Genomic DNA, 24414 nt, shown 5'->3' on the forward strand with positions numbered 1-24414 from the left:
AGTGGCTCTTTGAGAGGCAGAAGATGCAAAACTTCTCTCCCACTAACAGTTGTGTTCATTCAGGAATGTATGACAGAGGGGAAGAATCCTCCAACAGATGCAGACAAACCCTTGGAAACTAATACTCGGGCATCAGGTCAGATTGAGCTGGTTCACAAAGGCTTGATCCTACACTCTTTGAAGTCAGTGGTGAAGCTCCCATTGATTCTACTAATGCAGGATCAGGGCCTATACCAGCACTCTTTTGATGGCCCTTTACCAGTTCTTGTAGAACCTAAGCTTTATCTTACAGGAATATTCAATTTCTAGGGCTTGTGGTGGTGCAGATATTCTGACCCATCAAACAAACTGGGCAAATGTTAAATGTTCTCTGTAGGATGTGATCATAAAACTCTCTTCAGTCTTCCTGTGTATAGAGATTTATGGGGATTTCATCTACCCACTGAGGAATAAATGTACTACGCACTTAGGAATTCTAGCGGGAACTGCAGCAGGAATAGTGGAGCAGGTTGAAAAAGAAGGCAAGATGATGCCATTATATTATGTAAAAGGCCAGCTCCTCGGGTAGTGTATGTCAGCAGAGTTCCATTGAACCCATTAGAGCTATGCTGATGAACACCAACTAAGGATCTGGATCAAAGAATCCAGTTTAATCCTGCCAGCTGCCTGCTTACCTCATTCACCACACAACTATTTCCTTTATGATCAATATAAACTGTGAACCCAAAATTTCAGTGACACTGTGTCCTCTCCCCAACCAGGAAGAGTGTAGGCATCACCAAGCAAACCTTGGTGCAGGCTTTGGTTGGGTCACGGTATCCAAGTGACTGAAAGGTTTCCTTTGATCCACGGGTCTGCGAGAAGGCTTGGGAGGAATCCTTTGGTCAATTGGTCTGCTAGGAGGTTTTTGAGGCCTTTTCATTTCTGAAGCTATTGGAGCACGTTCGTTCACTCTTTTAGCCCAGGCTTGAGATGACGGTTCCTTCCTTTTAAATTTGACATACTTTGCTCCTTCTAGAATTGGATATTCTATAGGAATCATACCTGCCAAATAAAAAACAACACTTAAGGATGTGCTTGTTTAGAGAATTTTCTTTAGCTCAAGTTGAAGGGGATGGTTTGGGCTTTTGGTTTGAAAGGCCCCAAGAGTTTTATGCCTGCAGAAATTCATACAACCAGAGTGACTGTTTAGCTGTTGACCTATGAAATCTAACCAGCCCTGGAAGCACTATGCCTGCACTCCCCTCTTTCTGACAGGTTGTGCATGATTGGCCTTGCCCTGGCTGCACATATTGGATGCTCTTAAGTCACTTTTTAAAATTAGTGCATCTTGTTCACTCAGCCTTGAGTTCCATGATAGTTTGATGAAGCAAAAATGGGATATGTTCACCTGGGACCGGAAGACAACTTGAACAAGGTTCCCAAAGGTGAATGGGACACTGAGTAACTTGTTGATTCATGTACCTTCCCAAGTGTATGTAGGTATTCTGGAGTTACTCAGTCTACCTCTAACTTGTATGGCTTTATTCAAATTTTCTATTAGGTCTTCTAGTTCACCCCCTTCAAATCTGCTGTTCAACATATCCATTGATATTTCAGTATTAAATGACTTCAAATATTTTAATCAAAGTAACTTCAGCTCTAGTGCTGGGTGAAATTTTCTGGATGAAAAAAATCATTCCTTGCAAAATTCAGTGTCAGTCAAATGTATTCACGAATTCAGGTCAGATAGGGATAATAGTTTTGGCTCCAAAAACGAAAAGATGTTCAAAAAATCAACACATTTTGATACGTTCCATTTTGGAAATGTAACTTTTAGTTTTGAAACAATATTTTGTTTCGAAATTTAACAAATTAAAAAAAGGATAAAGACACCCAAAAACAAAACCAAAGAACTGGGGGCAGGAGGGGGAACCATTTCAGGTCTAACAAAACATTTCATTTGACCCAAAAAAAGATTTTTTCAGGTTTTTTCTTTCAGCAAAAACCTCCAAAACATTTCCATTTGGGGTCAATCCAAGTTGATTTTTTTTGGTTCAGCCACTAAACCAGAAATCAATTATTTGCTCTGCTTTATTCAGTACCCACATCGTTCTTTCCCTTCAACTCATTCCTTTGAGCCCATCTCTTCCAGAAAACCTTTCTGCAATTCTCTCTCCCAGCCTCTCCAGTACTTTGACCTTACATCATCATCCTTGCATTAATATGTGTTGGAGCTAAACTGTAAGTCCCTTGATGGAGACACCAGAACTTATTATACATATGTACAGGAGTAACCACTCTGTTGACACTCAGCAAAAAATACGATACCTGAAGCTATCAAAATGGCATTTATAAATTGTTTCACTGTCTTCTGAAATCGCTTCTTAATCTCTTCCAAGGCTCTCTCCAGTTGTTCCTTCTCTTCACCATCACTTGCCTTTGCATGTATCTTTAAAGAGTGAAAGGAGAAACCCAACCATTGTTAGTTAAGATTAGAATCACGTTTCCAGCACTGTAAACTTTGAATGACATTATGATTGAGGGGAGGCTCGTGCAGTCCTGTTAGAGACCTGTTCCGTTGATAACAGTCTTACTTCCTAGTTATGATCCAAGGTCCTGTGTTCAAGTCTCACAGAAAGAGTGGATCTTTTACCCACTTAACTGGTAGCCCATCCCAGGATGAGGATGACTAGGTGATGATTTCACTTTCCCTTGTCTTCTCTTTTAATCCCTGTCCTCTGTTGATAATAGTTCAGTATTAGGTAGCAGAAATATGATATCGGAGCTAAATCACCTAATGACATCCCTCCTGTGTTGTTCCTCTTTCCTTTCCAATGGAAACGTGACATCAAAAATAAGTTAGCCAAATAATCAATCTCCCTCTTTTCTCCAATGCCTTCGCATCTTGAAACCCTATGGATGGAAATGCCTTAAAATTCTCACAGCTCTTTAGAATTTATAAACTAAATTTTTGATTCAGTTTTATTTTAGGGCCATGAACAGCTAGAGAAAAATGCAGTTTGAAAGGCCACTCTCTCCTGCAGATTGGTTGAGAATGGTAGAAGGACCTTTATGCACACAAGTGCAGACAGATAGGGAGATTGTGGAATCTACATCACTGGAGGTTTTTAAGAACAGGTCAGATAAACACTTATCAGGGATGGTCTAGATAATACTTAGTCCTACCTCAGTGAAGGGGGCTGGACTAGATGACCTATTGAGGTCCCTTCCAGTCCTACATTTCTATGTTTCTATGAAATGAAAAGGTCAAATCCAACATCAAGGTTTCAGTGTTGAGCAAATGGTGTCATGAGGCTGTGAAGGCTCCTCCTGGCTACTGCTGTTCTCGATCTCAGAGGTGAGGAGGCCCTGGTTTATCAGTTCACACCTGACTGTATCTCATACTCACTGCTTTGAGGAAGGAGCCTTGAAAGTCTGGGGATTTCTGTAGTCTTCCTGTCTGAGCTTCTCCTGGCTTCTACTACTGTTTCCTACATGGGAAGAAAACTGGCATCTACAGGGCCTGGTGTTACATGTGCATCCTCTGGGTACACAGTAAGAGGGATGAGCTGTACCTGATGCTGGGTGCTTTGGGGAAGGAGCCCTTAGCATCTAGGATTTCCATAATTCACCCCTATGAACACTTTCTGGTTGTTTCCATGTGAAGGAGGGAAAGGGTGGTCTCTGGGTCTAGTGGGAAGAGAGTTCGGTTTATTGTTGGATTTTATTAATTAATATATATTGGTTAAGACATATAAAGATGTAGGTCTGATATTGTTACTTATTACTGTTTTTCATAAAATAGTTTATTTAGAACAATAAACCAAAAACTCTTAAAAAAATAGAGGCACTATGCATACGGCATAAATGTGTATATACTTTCTTTCCTACCGATTATTAAGCACTACAGTGAGAGGTGAAATAGAAAAATTTGACAGAGTTGGATACAGAGAAAAGGAAAGTGATGTACAGAACTGAAAGAGTGATCTTGTTTTAAATGGAAATTTAAATGGGATAAAAGATGGAGGTAAATATTCCTACAGGCTGATTATTGTATTTATTTGTAGTGAGAGACGTCTTGAAGGATATAATTATGGAAAGGGAAAGCGGAGTAGAAATGTGTCCATTTTAAACAAAGTAAACTGAAGTTTTCAGGTGAACTTTAGAGAGGATTTAACTCAGACAGAGGGCATTGAAGTTACCCTACAGTGCTGTACAAAGTGAGAATGACCACTAACTATGAAGAGTTTGTGGTATGTAAAAGAAGAGACCAAGTCCACAGAGAATCAAATAAGTGGAGGGATTATTTTTGAGAGAGAGCTGGACAAATGTAAGAGTGGGATTGTATGACAGCGTCGCTTGTGATGGTGGAGGGCAGGGCTTGGCAGCCGTGAGGGTCCCTTCTGGTTCATGTGGGATATTCCTAAAATTTCCTGCTTCAAGCCTTCAGCCAGTCACCTGCAGAGATCAGGAATGGATCTTGCCCTCCTGTCCCCCCGCCCCCCGCAATGTGTTCTGGGTTTTTTGTCTCCTTCCTACAAAGCATCAGAGATGATCACAGCTGGAGATGAGAACTTGGACAGGATGAACCAGTGCTCTGAGGTGGCACCGTGCATTCTCTCTCTCTATCTCTCTCTCTCTCTCTCTCTCTCATGCTTCACTGGCTTGTTCTTGCTCACATGCTCAGGGTCTAATCATAATCATAGAATCATAGAATATCAGGATTGGAAGGGACCTCAGGAGGTCATCTAGTCCAACCCCCTGCTCAAAAGCAGGACCAATCCCCAATTAAATCATCCCAGCCAGGCCTTTGTCAAGCCTGACCTTAAAAACTTCTAAGGAAGAAGATTCCACTACCTCCCTAGGCAACACATTCCAGTGTTTCACCACCCTCCTAGTGAAAAAGTTTTTCCTAATATCCAACCTAAACCTCCCCCACTGCAACTTGAGACCATTACTCCTTGTCCTGTCCTCTTCTACCACTGAGAATAGTCTAGAACCATCCTCTCTGGAACCACCTCTCAGGTAGTTGAAAGCAGCCATCAAATCCCCCCTCATTCTTCTCTTCTGCAGACTAAACAATCCCAGTTCCCTCAGCCTCTCCTCATAAGTCATGTGTTCCAGACCCCTAATCATTTTTGTTGCCCTTCGCTGGACTCTTTCCAATTTATCCACATCCTTCTTGTAGTGTGGGGCCCAAAACTGGACACAGTACTCCAGATGAGGCCTCACCAATGTCGAATAGAGGGGAACGATCACGTCCCTCGATCTGCTCGCTATGCCCCTACTTATACATCCCAAAATGCCATTGGCCTTCTTGGCAACAAGGGCACACTGCTGACTCATATCCAGCTTCTCATCCACTGTCACCCCTAGGTCCTTTTCCGCAGAACTGCTGCCTAGCCATTCGGTCCCTACTCTGTAGCTGTGCATTGGGTTCTTCCGTCCTAAGTGCAGGACCCTGCACTTATCCTTCTTGAACCTCATCAGATTTCTTTTGGCCCAATCCTCCAATTTATCTAGGTCCCTCTGTATCCTATCCCTGCCCTCCAGCGTATCTACCACTCCTCCCAGTTTAGTATCATCCGCAAATTTGCTAATGATTGTCATATACGCATTTGGGAAGGGATTTTCCCCCCAGGTCAGATTGGCAGTGACATTGAGGGTTTTTTTGGCCTTCCCCTGCAGTGTGTGGATGTTGCTTGCTTGCCAGGATCCTTTGGGTACATCTCATCTAAACAATTTGTTGCCATTGAGGGGCCTCAGGCATTGGTGCACCTGTCCTTCCTGTTCTCTGCCTGTGACACATAATAGTCTAGTCTTCTGTGGGCTGTAATATTTTGAGCTAATTTCAGTTGTTGGGTTTAGTAAGCAGGTGCTGGGTGGTGTTGGTGGCCTGGGATATACAGGAGGTCAGACTAGATGATCTGGTGGTCCCTTCTGGCCTTAAATTCTATGACCTCCTACAGCATAACAGTTCCATATTGACTCAGCACTGACCTATGAAGAATGTTTCCTACTGAATGCAAACTCTCCTTGACAATAGTGAGAATAGATTTTTAAATATTTCATAGAAATTTATATATTTCAGTGAAACTTGCATTTTCAAACATGGAGAGCAAGAACATTTTGAAAGCTATCCAGAATGTCTAGCATCTACATATATGTGATTTAAATTGGCCAGATCCCTAATTAGTGTAAACTGAAGTCACTGGAGCAACACTAATTTACACCTGAAGATCTGGCCCGTTCTCAGATACTAGAAAAATGAAGCTAGCATTCCACACCAAATCTAAAGTTCTTAAAGGACACTAGAATCAGGCCCAAAATTTAGACAAGCTTTTACAAATCTATCACCACTAAAAAATGCTTCCCAGATTTTACCCTCTCTTAATTCAATGGTAACATTCATTTTCCCATCATTTTCCCCTGCAGTCCTGCCTTTTCAGCACTGAAAACCTGAAAATGAAGTCGACCATATCACTGAGAGGGCATGTCACTGAGAGGGAAATGCAAAAAGTAAAGAAAAGATTTTAAAAGGAAATGGGATTTCAAACATTCTTTCAGCTTAAATTGGCTAAGAGGTTAGCAGCAAGTAAAGACATGTATTTATTTGCCACATACTGTTTGGTTTTGAAGTTGACAGATTTCCTCTCTGTATGATGAATAAACCTTTTATTTTATTTTATCTGTCTTCTAAAAGTGAAAACAGTAAAAACAAAAATGCCAGCTGGGAGGATGATGACTTCTAAGTATAAAGTCTGGCCCAATTAATACCAAATGGTGGAGAAATATGTCACTCAGGCAGCCTATGAAGGCAGCCTCTGGGCTAATAAAGCATTTTAATTGAAAGACTGTCTTTCTATAAAAGTGCATTGACAATATAAATATTTAGGGAAGGACCTAGGAATGATTCTTAAAAGAGAGGGTTGTCTCTAAGGTAGGTTTCAATGTAGTTCCTAGGGGTTACTTTTCAAAGGTCAATGGGAGCCTTGGGAAGCAATTTAAAAACATCCAGTCTTAAAACAAGGGGATGTATTGTTTATCTACTTTCCTTAAATGTAATGTTTGCTTTTGCTGATAAGTCAAAACCTGAGGTAAAAGCATTTGCAAGCAAAACAGCACTATACTGTAATGCCTGGGGCTCAGGGGGCAATTCACTCCAGTACAGAGGTCCCATGCAAGGTTTATTCCTGCTGACTACTTACTTATGTACCATAAAAGCCCCACTCAGCCAGACCCTTAACACAGGATTTCAAGTGCTTAAGGCTTGGCACTAGCCCCCTTATCCTGGAGTAAATGTCACCACTAGTGCATAGGAAGGGTGGGTGAAGCATAACCCACGGTTTAGCTACACCCCTCAGATGAGGAAACTAGGCTGGAAATTGGAAGAAAACCACCCTTTCATGTGAATTGTAGCATTTCTGGTTGCAAGTCAGTGGGAAATATTGCTGATTATTCTTAATATTTGTATTATAGTAATACCCACAGTGCAATAAGTACCTTCCATACCATCCCTGCCTGAAAAGCTCACAGTCTAAGACTTACAAATGTAAAGAATGTCTCTGATAACACCCCGTAGTTTAGAAATAGGTCATTCATGCCTCACTATGGGCCTGATCCTGCATTTTTTGCACACCTAAGGCCAGATCTTCAGCTCCCTCCTGCAGTCCCTCCCTCTGCTCCTTTGCACTGCTTCAGCAGCACACTGTAATCAGAAAGCCAAGGTAAGGAGAAGCCATGGGTGGAACGGAACTGGTACAATGATTCTACACCCATCCTCTTCTCAATCCCTACGTAGAGGGCAGCAAGGTCAGGGAACGATGGCGCAAGTGGTGCAAGAACAACCCAGGGGGGCTCTGTTGTAGCTGACCACAGCTTGGTGTGGCCATGGGGGATCAGATACCAGGTCAGTCACTGGATTTGGGGCACAGAGGTAGCAAAAAGTTATCTTTGTCCCTTTCTCAGTTGCACTAGGTTCAGCACAGTACGGTTTGATGGTTCATTGGGCATTTGGGATATATAAGGAATGCAGGATCAGGCTCGATACTGAATCGTTTCTGCTTCTGGTCTACTTCAAAAACAAGAAATGCAAAGTCACATGCAAAACAATAGCTCAAAATATTAACTGAACTTATCTAAAACTAGAGTAGATACCATTAAAACCTCAACATTTGCCTCTCTAGTCCCCTGCAATGATTATGGTCCTGATTTAGTTGGGGATTGGTCCTGCTTTGAGCAGGGGGTTGGACTAGATGACCTCCTGAGGTCCCTTCCAACCCTGATATTCTATGATTCTATGGTACCTTCCTATTCTTAGGAGCGGAAATAGCTCCTTAGTAATTGCACTGTGTCCCATGGTGACATGCACCTTTGTAAAGCCTGAGAGAGGAAGAGATGAACAAATACCGAGAGTTTTAATGACTTCCACTGTACAAAACAAGTTTTATGTTTGGTTCAAGTTTAGGACCTGTCCTTATTTTATCACTCTAGTAAATAGGCTTGACTAGGTCAGTGAAAATAGCAATATTTTAGCCATATTTCACATACTATGGTTGGTTAATGGATTTAAAACTGGCTAGCAATTAGTGGGGCACCCATCAGCCATCCTCCTGGGTGTAATTCATATATATATTACTGCTGCTTACCCATTTTTCAGCTTTGGGTGTGTGTGCACATGGAGTTCTTGACAAAGACATATTGATGGTCTCATTCAAACAGGAAAAAGAAAGAGTAATGGAATTTTGACCAAGTACCTTCAGTTTTAGCTGTTCATTTATCTGAGGAAGATAATGGACAGGGTAAATTATGCCTTCATTTTTGCTGCCACCATTTTCCTACTACATACTACTCCAGGAGATTTGTATCCATCTTTCCACCTGTTAGCTTCCCAGGTCTGTGAAACACCTCTAACACATTTTGCCAGAGTTTATGCCTCCTTGGAGCAAAACTGAGTTCATTTGTTAATCAGGGACAGGTTTCTATATTGAAAACATGCAGAAATTCAAATGATTTTGATGGGAAATCTCTCTTCTGTCAAAACTGTGACTAAAAGGAAATACAGGGGGTTCTGAAAATGAAGTGACGTATGAGAAACTCCTCAAAGTTAAATTCTGTGAATTTGTCACAGCCCCACAGGATTGTGATTTCCAACTGGTATGGTTGCTTCATTCAGACCAGAAGTTGAGGGTGCTCAAAACAACATCTCACAGGATTTGGGCTTTAGTCTGCAGTATTCCAGGAGAACACCCTCAAACAGAAACAATTAGCATCCTGGGGTAATTAATTCTTGGGAGATAGCCTGGCGTCAGCTACATTTTCTTCAGTGAGCACAAACCAGTGAAGCTTCTGGTTCATAAATCTTCAGTCCATTCAACCTGTCCTATCTGAGTTAGCATTAAACAATTCAGCTGAGATTTTTAGAGCCACCTAAGTGATTTGGATGCCAAATTTCCATAAACAGTAATCAGAATTAGGCACCCATATCTCTTAGGAGACTTTGAAAATTTCAGCCTTCATTTAAGAAGGTCTCCTCAGTCTGATGGCACACAGCTTCTTTTCGAACTAATAATGCCGCAGACCCATCTTTTTCAAGAAGATATAGCCGGAAACTGAGATGATAAGTTACATCTTTCCAAGGCCATATTATTGCAGGTTTGATACTTTAGAAATAATCTGCAGATTGAGACTGGGTGCCAAAGTAGTATCAGAGGGAATAGGCAGAAATAAAATACAACGCATCTACCACCATCACATCGAACAGAAGAACTCAGACAGGATCAAAAGTGTTCCTGGTGCAAAACCACACTACACAGACAGCTATTCTGAAGTCTGGGAATGTTCATAATTTTTGACTCTATTAGGTCTGTGAATATTGACACTTAGCAAGAGTTCAGTTTTGTACCTGAAATTCTAAAGACTGAAAAGTCTGGGTCTTTGAAGCCCAACTCCACTTGTGAGTCAAATATCCATCTCTGTCCCTGACTGCTCCTCCTTCAAGATCCATCATCAATGCAAGTGAACAGCTGGGCAGGACAGAAGGGGAAATACGAGTTAGACTTTGTGTTGATTGGCTGGACTGATCATAATAAACATCCAACACTCAGGGGAGAATTCTCAACTAAGATCTTTACACTCTTACAGAGAATCACATAAACCCAGTGCAACCCTGAGCACCACTACTCGAACAGATTTGCTCTGTTCTGCTCCCCTTCCCTTTCATACACATTGCTCAGCTCTCTGATGACCTTTTCTACCTGAGCTATGGCAAGCACAGTAACCATCAGTTACACCTGCTGGGATTAAACTCTTACAGGCACCATTAATAAGCACCAATACCATTCTGTGCAAAGGTTAAGGGTCAGGAGAATTAATTGTCTTTCTTCCAGAAAGAATGATGGGGATGATAAGCATAAACAGTAAGTAATAGGTCAGGGTGAGATTCTATCACGGGTATTTTTAGTAAAAGTCAGGGGCAGGTTGCAAGCAATAAATAAAAAATTGCACGGAAGCCCGTGACCCGTCCCTGACTTTCACTAAAAATACCCTCTGGGTAGAAACACAGCACTCCCAGGGCTTGCAGCTGCTCCAGCTCCACCACTGCTCCTGCGGCAGGGCTGACCGCTGCTGCTTCAGCCCCAGATAAAGCGGTCCCCACTGGTCTGCAGGCTGGGGACCGCTGCTCTGGCAGCCCCAGGACTGACCGCGGCCGCTGTTCTGGCAGCGGCTGTTCAGTGACCCCAGGCTGACCACCGGTCAGCTATTCGGCGTGGCTTCCATGGCAGAATCCTATCCTTAGTTATAGGAGACTCTTTTTTATAGTATATTCAGTTATTATTAATGAGAAGGAACCATTTGATTGGAGTTGAGACCTCTGGGTTGTGTTCCTTTGTTCATTATCAATTAGCAATGTGAATCTTTTAACTTCTCTGTGCCTTCAGTCTACCCATCTGTAAAATAGAGATGATAATGTCTACCTCACAGGGTTCAGAGACTTGCTTAGGTAATATTTGTAAAGTATGCTGGTGTCCTTAGCTGGAAAAGCACTCCAGGAGCCTAGAGTCTTATGCACAACCCAAATGGAAGCAATACAGAATTACCAAGAACCCAGTCTTGCAAACACTTGAGCGCATGAGTAAATTTATGCATGAGTTGTCAATGGGATTGTTGCGCACGTGCATAAGGTTACTTGGGTGCCTAAGTGTTTGCAGGATTCAGGCCTAAACTGATGAGAACACAACAAAAACCCCACCTACTAATTCATTAAAATGTCCTTGCACACCTCTTCTTGAACTGATATGGCAACATTAGCTAATGAATGTCCAAAGCAAAAGATGGGGAAAGGCCTGCAAGGGCCTTGAAAGTAAAGACAAGCAGCATCTGTTTGATACAATAGAGAAGGGGGTCTGGATCCAAGTCTGGGGCTGCTAGGTGCTATGGGAATACAAATAAATAGACAATAATAAAGTATGAAAAACCATAATCCAAGAGCACTGGCAAGTCCTCATACCTTAGAAATTAAATGTTACCATTTAGAAAGATTTCTCCCCCTTGCCCCATTGACACCACCCCTCTGGATGATTTCAAACCCCTAGGGTTGCAATGTGTCAGCTCTGTGTTCTGACAGGGCTGCACCTGTAATAGAAAGTCATTGCATGCACTAGGTATCAATAGGCTTTATGTAATGCACGGGTTATAATGTTAGCTGCAAATATTTTAAGCTCTCTCACAACATGTGCTCTTCTGTTTTAGAGCTATGGTTATTGTTTCTTTCAGTCTGCTTTTGATACATGACACTGTATCATGTACTGTTCCGTCCACTGTTTCCACCACCATCTACACCAGTACAATAAGCCACCATTTCCGGTTGCTGGGGACTCAGTCAATCACTTATATTAGATCCCCCGGCCTGATTTTCAGAGGTGTTGAATTCCCACATTTCCCAGGATTTAATGGGAGCTGCTCAACAGCTCTGGAAAACGGGCATCAGTACTTTGCCCCTCCCCCCTCCCCCACGAATTATCTACACTATAGAAGTAGGTTAAAATCCACTCACCTGGCTTTGAAGGAATAATGCACACATGCCTGGTAGTCAGCTATAAAAGAGGCCAGAAGAGCTAGACTTGGAGCATTATTAAAGAGAAGGGTGATTGGTTTTCCCACACAGCACATGGGGAACTGGCAAGCAGCAATATTTCCTGTTGGGTAACTTATACATACTGTCAAGTACTGTCAACACTTACATATAAGGTCTCAGAGTAGCAGCCGTGTTAGTCTGTGTCCGCAGAAAGAAAAGGAGGACTTGTGGCACCTTCAAGATTAACAAATTTATTAGAGCATGAGCTTTTGTGAGCTACAGCTCACTTCATTGGCATGCATCCGATGAAGTGAGCTGTAGCTCACAAAAGCTTATGCTCTAATAAATGTGTTAGTCTCTAAGGTGCCACAAGTCCTCCTTTTCTTTTTACTTACACATAAGAGACCTTCTGGGATGCTCTGTCCAACTGCATCTTGCCACATTAGAAGAAGCACCAACTCCAGTTCTTGCATTTGGACCTCACAGTGCCCAAGACATTTTTGGCCTCCCAAGGCAACCATATTTGTTTTGTTCCCTTCCTCCACCACCATCACACTAGCCCCATTTCCTGAAACTCACAGTACCTAACAGTACCCTAGCAGAAGCATAAGTTCTGTACCACAGAATAGCCTCTGAGGGAATACCTTTGTCCTACATCTCTGGAACCAGCTCCATTCACATGGCTACTAGAACCAGAGTTTGACAATATTCAGGGCACAGTACAAGATCTATGATTTTTGGCTATGTCATAAATATAAAGGGAAGGGTAACCACCTTTCTGTATACAGTGCTTTAAAATCCCTCCTGGCCAGAGGCAACATCCTGTTACCTGTAAAGGTTAAGAAGCTCAGCTAACCTGGCTGGCACCTGACCCAAAGGACCAATAAGGGGACAAGATACTTTCAAATCTTGGGTGGGGGTGGGGAGGAAGGCTTTTGTTTTGTGCTTTTTAAGTGGTAGTTCTCTCTTGGGACTGAGAGAGGCCAGAGAGAAATCCATCTTCTCCAACCCATCCTAATCCAAGTCTCCAATATTGCAACCAGTATAGGTAAGCCAGGCAAGGCGGATTAGTTTATCTTTTGTTTTATGTGAATTTTCCCTGTGTTAAGAGGGAGGTTTATTCCTGTTTTCTCTAACTTTAAGGTTTTGCCCAGAGGGGGATCCTCTGTGTTTTGAATCTAAATACCCTGTAAAGTATTTTCCATCCTGATTTTACAGAGATGATTTTTACCGTTCTTTTAATAAAACCCTTCTTTTAAGAACCTGACTTATTTTTCCATTGTTCCAAGATCCAGGGGTTTGGGTCTTTGATGATTGTGTAACCAATTGGTTAGGATACTATTCTCAAGCCTCCCCAGGAAAGGGGGTGTGCGGCTTGGGAGGATATTTTGGGGGGAAGACATCTCCAAGTGGTCTCTTTCCCTGTTCTTTGTTTAAAACGCTTGGTGGAGGCAGCATACTGTTCAAGGACAAGGCAAAGTTTGTACCTTGGGGAAGTTTTTAACCTAAGCTGGTAAGAATAAGCTTTGGGGTCTTTCATGCGGATCCCCACATCTGCACCCTAGAGTTCAGAGTGGGGAAGGAACCCTGACAGTTTGATCAAACTTTTGTAATATCAAGGAACAAGGAAATTTTCTTAGGAAGCAAGGCATTTGTTAAAATGTCTTTTGCAATTGGCAGCTTTACTGATGAACAGCACCAGTATAGATTACTAAAATAAATAATAAGTGTGGTGTCTGTAGTTAGGAAGCTGTAATGCCTTTTCTCATGTACTTCAAATTTCTAAGGACTGTGTTTATGTGTAGAGACAGTAGCCATTGTGTTCTCATGGTTGAGGCAGATGAGAGCTAGATGAAGATCTTTGGTCAAAACTATTTTTCGACAAAAAATTTGACAATGTGAAAATTTGTGCAGAGTGTCTGCCTCCTTGAAAATGGTTGATTTTTCATCAGAAAACAAAACACCTGAAAATTTCCAGTCAAAAATCTACGTGTTTTTGGTCCTGAACATTTTTGGGTGTTTGACAGCATGTTTGCCAAAAAATTGGGGGGGTTAAGCTTTTCAAAAAAGTCAAAATTTTGGAATGACCATTTTGACAAGAATGATTTTTTAAAAATGTTAATGAAAATTGTGGATGTGTTTTAAAAAATCATTTTCCAACCAGTTCTGCTGCAGACTATCACAAAGAGGGTGACATACACACATACACCATGGAAACTTTACTTTTGTTCTTTCTTGATGCTTTTCTGATGCTAAAATAAGTCACTCAGCCTGAAAGGTAAGTGGGTGGGTATTTGTGTGTAGAAAAACATAAGAGCAATTCCTCCGTCTAGAAATAACTATCAGCTACAAAGTTACTGCTGTGCTACCAATTACTCCCATTATATAGCATCTTGGCATAGTGGCAAACACCTGATCCTGGTTGCAAATACTTCCAAAACGCCTTTCCATCCTTAGTATTGATGATATGTGCATTTTGCTAAACTATTAGAGATTAGGTTGAATTACAGACAGCTGAATAAAGATTGTCTGACTGAGCACAGGGTCTGTCTCTCACTCGAGCGCCAGTTCTTTAAGGGCTTAATTCACTGACATCGTCACAACCGACACTGCAGCAATTGATTCTATTAACCAAAGTGAGGAGCTAGAAACAGAATAAAAAAAGGAAGAATGTCGCCAAATGAGCCCTTTGTGTTTTATATTAGAAAGCATTTATATTAGAAAGGTATTAGAAAGCAGAGACTGGATAAAATGTGATGAATGGATTCATTTAAACTAGAGAAATTATACGAATTTTTTGACTAGCTGCTTTAAATTCTTAATTCCCAGTTCAGTCAAAAGGTCAAACTGAACATGAGCTCTTGTGAAACAACCACAAATTGAACTGCAATGGAGCTCCTTTGGAGAAAGGTAGTGGGCAGAAATTGCCTCAGAGATGGAGGGAAGGAGTCAAGAGTAGTTTAGACAGCACCCTCGTCCCCCCCTTGCCTTTTAACAGTCTGTGAACCTCCTGAAGGACTGGAACTGAAAGTTTAATTTATGAAAATTTAATTATGCTGGGAAAGATGCTGCATGTCTCCCCACTATTCCCAACAATTTCAGGGTCTTTTGGGGGATGGACGGGGTTATTAATTACGAATGACAGCTGAATGCCAACGTTTCCAGCTATGCTAGGCAAAGGGGTTTTCAGTGAAAATCACTGGCCTACAATTAGCATTGGGAAAACTTGCCCGGGTAGCACGAAAAATGGATCCAAAACTTGGTGTGTTCTTTGAACCTGAACTGGAATTATCTGGGGATTCAAAACAGCTTGGTTACATTTCTAAACGTACAAAAGCGCATGCTTAGATTGTTAGCACTTTCGGGCAGGGACCATCTTTTTGTTCTGTGTTTGTACAGCACCTAGCACAAAGGGGTCCTGCTCCATGCCTGGGGCTCCTAGGTGCTTCCATCGTATGAATAATAATAACTTCTGTGTCTTTGAACTTCCTGATCATAATTGGGACCAGAAGCAAAAGGGACAAAATCTAACTTAATCTATTCCATCTATCTAACCTAAATGTATACATCACCCTAATCATCCTGGCAGCTGAGCACTAACATTGGTTGCACTACCAATTTGAGAGAGTCTACCAGTTATAATAGAAATCTCTCTCTGGCCAGTAAAATCTTTCAAATGAATAGAAACATTTTAAGTGTGACCATTGTAAATGTCGCAAAAGGGGCTTTTCTTATGGTCTTTCCAGCCCAGGAAAAAGCCCTAGAAATCACCTGCTCCCATGAGATTCACATCACAGTTTGGCAGGCTAATGATGTCTGGATGCCTTAGGTGAGGTTTGGCTGAGTAATCCGAGTTTCTTAGTGCTTGGTAAACCAAACCTTTGAGTCTTTTGGTGTTCACCCATCCCTAGCAATGGTTCATGTAAGGACCAGATGGGCGACAGGGGATGGATCACTTGATGATTACCCGTTCTGTTCATTCCTTCTGAAGCACCTGGCATTGGCCACTGTCGGAAGACAGGATACTGGGCTAGATGGATCATTGGTCTGACCTAGTCTAGCCGATCTTATGTTCACATGGCAAAAGCCAATGACCTTCTCCATTCCCACTGACTTCAATCAGCGTGAGATTAGGTTCTAAATGCAGGACTTCATCCAGCAGTCAGGTGAGAACCAAAGCAAATACTATACAATGCTTTTATAGACAATGTTTCCACTTTTTGTTTCAGTGTGGCTTGAGCACACCTTTTGTTAGAACCCATTGGCTGGCTCTCTGATCTCTAGGATCAAGACAAATGCAAGTAGGAACAAATGCAGGGGGAAAAAGTTAGTTTCAATTGAGGGAATAGGAAAGGTTAATCTGTCATTGGGTGCTCACAGGAAATCAGATCAAAGTAGTCTCCAGGAATCCACTGAGCCTCAAAGCACCTGGAGAACTCATCTTCTCTCTCAACTATGTTATCCTGGGTTGTTATGTGGTACAAGGGTGTGTTATAGGCAGGAATGTGTACGTGTGTGTCTAACTAAATCTGATCACTTTCCAGTCTGAATTTTCTCTTAGCCCATGAAAAAGCACTGTTCTCCTTTCGCTTCAAGACACATTGGAAGGCAGTCAACCTTAGCGTCTATTAATCTTGCCACTATAAATCCTCCCCTCCCAGTCCCTCACCAAAAAATATCTAACTCATGGATGAGCACTATTTCCCCCTAGGATATACCAGGGGTTGATTTCTCCTTAGAATGAGCATTCAGTAACTATCTACAATATTTTGTTCCTCTTTGGACATCCGTAGGGAACTAACCCGAAAGCCTGGCTCCCTCAGCAACTCTTTCTTTGTGCCATGTTCTGTACATTTTGATATTTCACCAAGGAAAGGCAATGGTACTTGTGTCGCTACTATGTGGTTCAGGGGGATTAGTATCGGGGGAGCCTATGTTAATCTAGGGCCTGATATTGCGTGACCAGTTTATGGCTGTGGAGTGGCACAGAAGAAGCATCTCCCTGTAAATCCTGTTATAAACCACCCTATTCCCTTGGTTTCAATAGAAGGATACAAAATAAATGCTGTCCCATCAGGAAAGGCAAAATAGAGCTTTGGTGGTTTAGGCTTGCGTTCTGTTGGCGGTGGGACCAGCTGCCCACTTTTCCTAGAGGAGATGGACGGTGACCCGAGCACAGTGGCATAGTTTTGCACTATTAGGGGTTTGGTATGGCCCTTTGCTTTCATTGCAGCCTTCTCTTCCTCTCTAAAGTGAATAGGAATAAAGAAGTTGTCTGTCTCTGAAACATTCCAAACTCATGAGGCCAGGGGGTGAGGCCCTCAGCTGGCATGAACAGGTGTGGCTCTATTGATTTCATTAATTTATACCAGCTGAGGGTCTGGCCCTCTGCATTTATTTTGAGATTACTACTGTACAAGTCAGGCTTTTTTTTTTTTTGTGGGGGGGGGAACACCTTTGTCAAGAAAGGGCCCCGCCCACTTTTCTTTTTAGAGAATCTTATTAATTTTTTTCTCTCTCTCACTCTCTGTTTTAAAGTAGTGAGTTTACTGCTTCTGAAAGGTACTGGATGAAAAGAAATGCATCCACAAAACAAGTAACACACAATGAGATACAGTGCAAGCTACTGCCGAGCCTCTCCACTCGCTAACGTGCTTCATCCCTGACCTGGGTCGGGGGGACATCTCTAGAAGTGAGAGGGATGCTCTTTCAGTCAGTTCTTGGCCTCTCTATTGGGACTACCACGAAGGGCATCCTTCAGTGCCAATTTTCTGTCATGTGGATATCTAGCCAATGGGAACCAGATGTGAGACTGGTCACCAACTAGCCATCTGATGGTAACAACTACCAGCCTGTCAGTGAAAAGTTCATTCCTCACTAGCAATTCTCTGAGCCACCCATTCCTTCTTCTTTTTATAGCACTTTATTTGCTAGAGTTTTTATTTTCTTTTTAACCCCCCCCCAGTGATGTAATACTCTATACATCTTGAAGATAATATTCTATTCCCCTACTGAGTTCATCCCCTTCCATTTACTAATACTGATCATTTCCCCCTCTTTACATTTCTAATAGTTGTTTTTAGATCCTATCTTCTTGTGGTCAGGAAAGATCAAAGGGAACATTTCTCACAAATAGGAGCCTAAACCATAGCATTATCATTAAATTCCAGTTTGGGTAATTACAGATTGTGTCATCATAAATTCCCCCTGCAGTTTCAATTTAAAAACTAACCTTTTGCTTCCCCTCCTCTGACACTGTTGTGGGACGCAGATTGGATATTATGTTCTGCTCCAGAGATGGCTGAAATCTCTGTGGTCTTTAAAGCACTTTGGGGTATCTCAGGATGACAGGCACTAGTTATATATATATCTATCATAAATTGTTGTCAAAAGTTATCTTCCAGAGAACCTTGCTGGCATTCTAGTCTTTCAATTCAAGTCAGCTACCTGGGAGGGAGGGCCTATAGCTTCATGGCCAATACAGATGTGCTCAGAGTGTTTATTTCTATGCCAGATAAACAAACACAACTCTTTAAAATGCATATTTCCTTGAAACCTGAAGTTAATCAGACAAGAGAAACCTATCAGCCAAAAACAGTTTTCGAGATATGAGCCCTCATGCTTCATTGTAAACCAGCCACTAACTGAGAGGAATTAGGAAGAAACTTTTGTGGGTAGATTATTCCATAATTGTCCCTTATGGGGTTGCCTTCTGATCAAAAATCTATTGCTGGCCACTGCTGGAGACATGATATTGAACAAGACTGACCATAAATCTGATCTGGCATGGACTTTTCTATGTTTCTATCCCACCACTTGAGTCTTTTTCCCACCCATGCCTTAGGCTTTAGCCTTGGCCATTGGAGATGCTTACATATGTCGGCACATTTCTCTGAGCTTCTGCCTGGCTTCAGGGCACGGGTCATGCTGATGGTCAACATTTATCACTTCCTGCATAGGTTTGAATTTAGAGGAACCTGCAAAAGTAAATGTTAAGACAAAGGCTAAAAGCAGCTAGTCTCCTAAACATTCCCTCTTATTGCCCTTGCCCTGAGAATCTTATCTGTGCAAAGGGATGGGGGAGCTGAGATTACATTAACCCCCTTTTCACCATGGACAAGTTGTACCTGTCTGAAAGTTATATTAATTTCCGCTCTAAAAAATAATAAGAAGCAATAGCTTGTCTCTGAATAGCCATAGTACCCTTTTCAGACCCTGCTCCATCACATCTACAAACCACTGTAATTTTAAAGCCATCTGAAAAATGGGGATATTTTTCATGAAAATATTCTCCCCTTTTTCATCAGGAAATTTCTGAGCAGTTGTAACTGTAATGGAATAAAGCAGAAGTCAGTATATGCAACACACACATGGGAACAGTAGAAGGGATTTCGGGAAGGAGCCTTGAAGGGAAAAAAGCAGAATACCAAAATGGAACACAGTTCTACATTCATCTGAATAAAAAGATCCTGAAGATTGCTTGTTTGGGGGCAGGGAGAAAAGATGATCCAGGAGTTAGGATGCTAGCCGGGAAATCAGGAGATGTGGGGTCCGTTACTTGCTCTGCTACAGATCTCCTGTATGAGCTTGGACAAGTCACTTAGCCTTTCTGTGCCTTACTTCTCCATCGGTAAAATGGAGAGAATAGCACTGACCTATCTCACAGGGGCATTGGGGTGGGTAAATAAATGTGTTAAAAAGATTGTAAGGCACTTAGGTACATATATGGCTCTCGTTACTACACTAAGATAGATAGTTCAGTCAAAACTTCACCCAGGCTGTCTAGCATCTCCCATCGTTTGCTGGTATATTTGCCTGTGTAGTTGGGAGTGACGCTGATATTAATAATGTAGATGAGGGATCCCCCACCCTGCCTGTCACAAACTCCTATATGGGCCTTTCTTTTGGCTGAGGGTAAAGCACTTGCTATTCACGGTGAGGGTGAGGCGTTCCCTAGGAATCACACTTACCTGGGGCCTTTGGTAGTTTGTTTTCCTTTGAAGCGAGTGAGAAGGTGAGGCAGGACACAGAGACTTGGTGTATTAGTTGGATGGTGGAGGAAATAGGGATGGGCTTGCAGGTGCTGGCTGACACTGGGATTAAGCAGAAACTGGGGTTTAGAAGTTAAAACCAACCAAGAACTTTCAAATGAAAATAGCTATGGAAATAAAGACAAACGCCTCAGTTGTGTCACAAGTCTTGTCAGCCTGGTTTATAAACCTGGGGCCAGAGGAAGAGAGGAAAGATGTTCCTGGGATTAAAGCACTGGACTGGGACTCAGGAGATCTGGGCTCAATTCCCTACTTTTCATAGCCTTTTGCATGACCTTGGGCAAGTCACTCAATCTCTCTTTGCCTCATCTGTAAAATGGGGTTATGATTATAATTTCTTCTCCATGCCCTTTTTTGTCTTGTCTATGTAGCCTGGGAGCTCTTCTTTGTTCACAACTTAGTACAGTAGCATCCCACACTTGTTTGGAGCCCTTAATAATAATGAATTTAGTACAGTGAAGAGTACTAAAGAGGTGGGAAATCTATTTATTGTGGACAGCGGAGGGCGCTAGAACTGAGGAATCCTGGGTTCTTTCCCAAGCTGTGCCATTAATTTTCTGTCAGGTAATATCTCAGTGCCTCAGGCCCCCTTCTCTGTAAAATGGATACCTTCATGGAGTATTGTGAGAATTCATTAGCATGTGTAAAGCCCTTTTGGGCTTTTGAGATCCTTGTAAGAAAAGGCCCACTTATACAGGCAAACTATTAAGTTTATTTATTTTATTTTCCATAAGAAGGATACAATTGTATCACAGCCTTCAAAAACATGGATACTGTTTTCTACCCCCACCTCTTTTTTTGGGTGCTTGTGCCATTAATTCAGTTGCCTCCTCTTGGTTCTTGGGACATAGCAGCTGACCTGCCTCCAAAAACTTTCTGGTAACCTCATCGGAACTACATCCTGAGGGAAAAAAAATCATGCAGAAAAAAATTAGAGGTCTCTCCCTGTTAATGCCATCTTCTATTAATAAATCAGTTTCTCCCTAAGATAACAAGTGCATAGAAGTGTTAATATGCTGTCTCTTCCAGAGCTGATGGTGTCATTTGAAAAGTTTGACATATCAGATCAGTTTAACTGAGGCAGTACAGAGAATGGTCTCTCTCAGATGCTTAGCTGTTGGGTCTTGCTCACATGCTTGGGATCACCATTTTAGGGAGTGGGAATGAAGTTTCCCCCAGGTCAGATTGGCAGGAACCTTGGAGAGTGGGGGTTTCACCTTCCTCTAGCATGCTGGATGGGGGTTGCTTACTAGGCTCATCTGGGCACACTCACCACATCGGTTCTCTGCCATTGCAGGGGCCTCAGGCATTGATGCACCTAGCTCCCTCCCATTCTCTGCCTGTGGCACACAATAGTTTACTCTCCAGAGGGCTATAAGACTTCAGTCTAATCCAGGTGATTGGGCTCAGTGCAAGAGTAACTAGGTGTGGGTAGTGGTCTGATGTGCAGGAGGTCAGATTAGATGATCTGTGGGTCCCGTCTGGCCTTAAGCGCTATGACTGACAACTATGTAGGAAGTTACCTGAATTGCCATATCTGCTCAAAGGCATTGAACAGATGTAGAGATAACTGGGTTGAATGGCTATCTAAGGGCCTCTCCATGCTAGGGTCACGGGCACACTTGCTACAGTCATATTTCAACATGGTTAATGGGAGCAAGGGGTTACCATAAAGATTCTAGCACAGTTTCCCAGGCCAGGGGCAGGTTCTATTGTGGTGTTCTGTCGGTGTAGCGAAAGAAAACTTACGTAATTACATTACTCAGGTGTCCTTACCAGTAACAGAATCAATCATCACCTTCATCTTCAGCTTGAGGAGTTCGCTCAGCAGGTGGACTGACCTTCGCTGGAACTTGAGGAGTATTTGTTGATTTTCTGCTGAAGGAGACAGATAGCTGGGCTCTGGCATTGTGCTTCTGGGGATAGATTTCGTCCCCGTATGGCTCTTGTAGGTCGTGCTAGAGAAAGATGATTCCATGGTGGGGACTAAATAGACCACAGGACAGTATTCTCCAGTGATGGCTTTCCTTTCTGTCATTACTGTTAGCTCCTCCCATGTGAACTCGAAGAGGTTCTTGACCCCTCGTGGCACATGGATGTTCATTTTATGGCACAATGCAAGCAGCTGGATGATTTGAGCCAGCATTTCCGGTGCTGCCACTTTAAACTTTTCATACAACTTGGCATCACTCCTTTTGGCACTCATATCACCCATGTAGCTATTTCACTTGTGGGTATTTCATTTGATGTGATCTATGGGAAAACAGATGATGAAACAAAATCTATCTTCCATCATAGGCCTATGCTGCAGACAAGGTGACCAAAAGGAATATGTTTCACTGGAATAATAGTAAAAAGTGCTAGTAATGGTTACATTTGAATAATAATAATAGTTTACAGTCTAAGGTATTAATTGATCCGGGTGGACTGTGAAGTGGATTAGCTTTGCAAACTAACTAAACTGATGTACAAATGGATTGCTTCCCCCAGTATTGAAATGAAGCCACCTCTGCTGGAACGTGGCAGTTATTTAACAGCACACAGCAATACCACACAGGAATTTCAGACTGTTTTCTTGTTGTTTCAAGCATGCCCTGGTGTGCATGAGTATACAATTTAAGCTGAAAACATCAAAATGAGGGATGGGGTAAAGCATGGGAGAGAACAAAGGGTAGAAAGGTGAAAGATAATAAAAGATATCTATAATTGCAATGTACTTGTCTCATTTTGACTTTTTAAAATTAATGTATTCAAATTTATGGACAGTGGGCCAAATCCTGATACACTGGAGCTACTCTGGATTTGGCATCTAAAAATTAATGTTTTGCATGCTACAAGTATCTTAGATAAATCAGTTTGACTTACATTAGTATTAATGAGAACAGAATCTAGTGCCATGTCTCAGCTGAAGGACAAAGTGAAAGAGAATATCATATGCAGCTGAAACAGCAAAGGGAATTTAAGTGTATATGAGATATAAAAACCATTTTCTGAATACGTATCACTTGTGGTACCAACTCTCAGAGGCTGTCAAACCGCAGTGCTTGTCATAAACATACAGACCACTTCTACAGATGATTTTGACAACCCCTGTTCTGTATACATGTGGCTACACCAGGTTCTCTTAATTGAGTATATGAGTATTTGTTTGGCCAGTACTATGTATTTGATGCCTGATCTGTGTGTGCATATTTAGATCAATTGAAAAATAGGGTTTGATTTCATAAAGTTGAGGTATGCAACTGTAGGTGCAAAATGCATGCACAGCTGTGTCCCTAAGTTGCATAGACAGCTGCTATACCAACATATAGCTGTTTCACGCACAAGTGTATTTAATTAGCTAATTGCATGCACAAATACTTGTGTGTAGTCATAGTACTGGCATTTGAAATATTGGGTGCACACTTGGGTGCTAAACTATCTGATGCATTGAATATCATTTATTTATTTTTAGGCCTGTTTTTCAAAGTTATTACCTTCTGACAGCTTTTGGTGGTATAGGAAGTAAGATGGCTGCTGTAGTTTCTGCTGCACAGCTATGCACCTCACAGAATCGGCTCCCACAGTTAGGTACTCTTGTTGGCAGCCCCAGCAAAGATGCTGAGAATGGTATGGGTCCTGGAGAGTCAATTACAGATACAGAAGTGGGCAAGGAGGCTAAGAATAACAGAAGAGGAGGAGGAGATGATAAAGACTTTAGGCCATTAAGAAGCAAGGGTGAGCACACCTCTTCAGCATGAGCATGCCTACCTTACCACTTTGATAACAGCAGAGTCCAGGGCAAAGACTAGGTTTCAAGAGACTAAAATGCAACTGATTATAAGGTCACCATCACCTTGCACTTTCCCATTAATTAATTAGTGAATTTATAAAGGTGGCTATTGCAAAGTACATCTGTGCCACAAATCAAGCCATTGAGTGAGTTAGTGGCAGAGCACAAGTCTGGTCTCCTGTCTAGACCAGGCTACCATCATGCAACTAAAGATATTTTAAACTTTCCAGAGTGGTAGCCCTTTTATTCTAAATATAGTTGCAAGTACCTCAGTGTGGAAGATCAATTACATTTAGGTTAATTAGGAAAAGGAAGCAAATTTTCTTAATTACAAAGTAAACTTTCAGCTGGAACTAATGAAGCATCACACTAATTTTTATGAAAGTTCAAATTTCTATGGCTGGCTAAGGGCTAGCTAATCCAGACATCGGCATGCAAATTGGCTCCTGATAAATTTTTACATTCATTTTCATTTCTGTTCTGCCATGTTTACTATATAAGATGGGAAATCAGTACCCTTTGCCTTCAGTTAT

The 24414-nt window shown here is 41.9% G+C and overlaps 1 protein-coding gene across 1 annotated transcript in view; it reads right to left on the reverse strand.

The window, feature by feature from the left end:
• Nucleotides 1-22324, reverse strand: part of LOC311524210 (uncharacterized protein C3orf20) — a gene marked incomplete at its 5' end in the record, with an annotated part of 49824 nt that extends 27500 nt beyond the window's left edge. Inside the window, 7 exons of the mRNA XM_084635090.1 lie at nt 789-1044; nt 2311-2431; nt 8631-8762; nt 9887-10007; nt 12038-12179; nt 20029-20151; nt 21886-22324. Of these exons, the coding sequence (XP_084491216.1) occupies nt 789-1044; nt 2311-2431; nt 8631-8762; nt 9887-10007; nt 12038-12179; nt 20029-20151; nt 21886-22324 (1334 nt within the window). The remainder of the gene's footprint in view (nt 1-788; nt 1045-2310; nt 2432-8630; nt 8763-9886; nt 10008-12037; nt 12180-20028; nt 20152-21885) is intronic.
• Nucleotides 22325-24414: the final 2090 nt, after the last annotated feature.

The sequence above is a fragment of the Lepidochelys olivacea genome (genome assembly GCF_965140295.1).
Source record: "Lepidochelys olivacea isolate rLepOli2 genome assembly, chromosome: 7".
Taxonomy (NCBI): domain Eukaryota; kingdom Metazoa; phylum Chordata; order Testudines; family Cheloniidae; genus Lepidochelys; species Lepidochelys olivacea.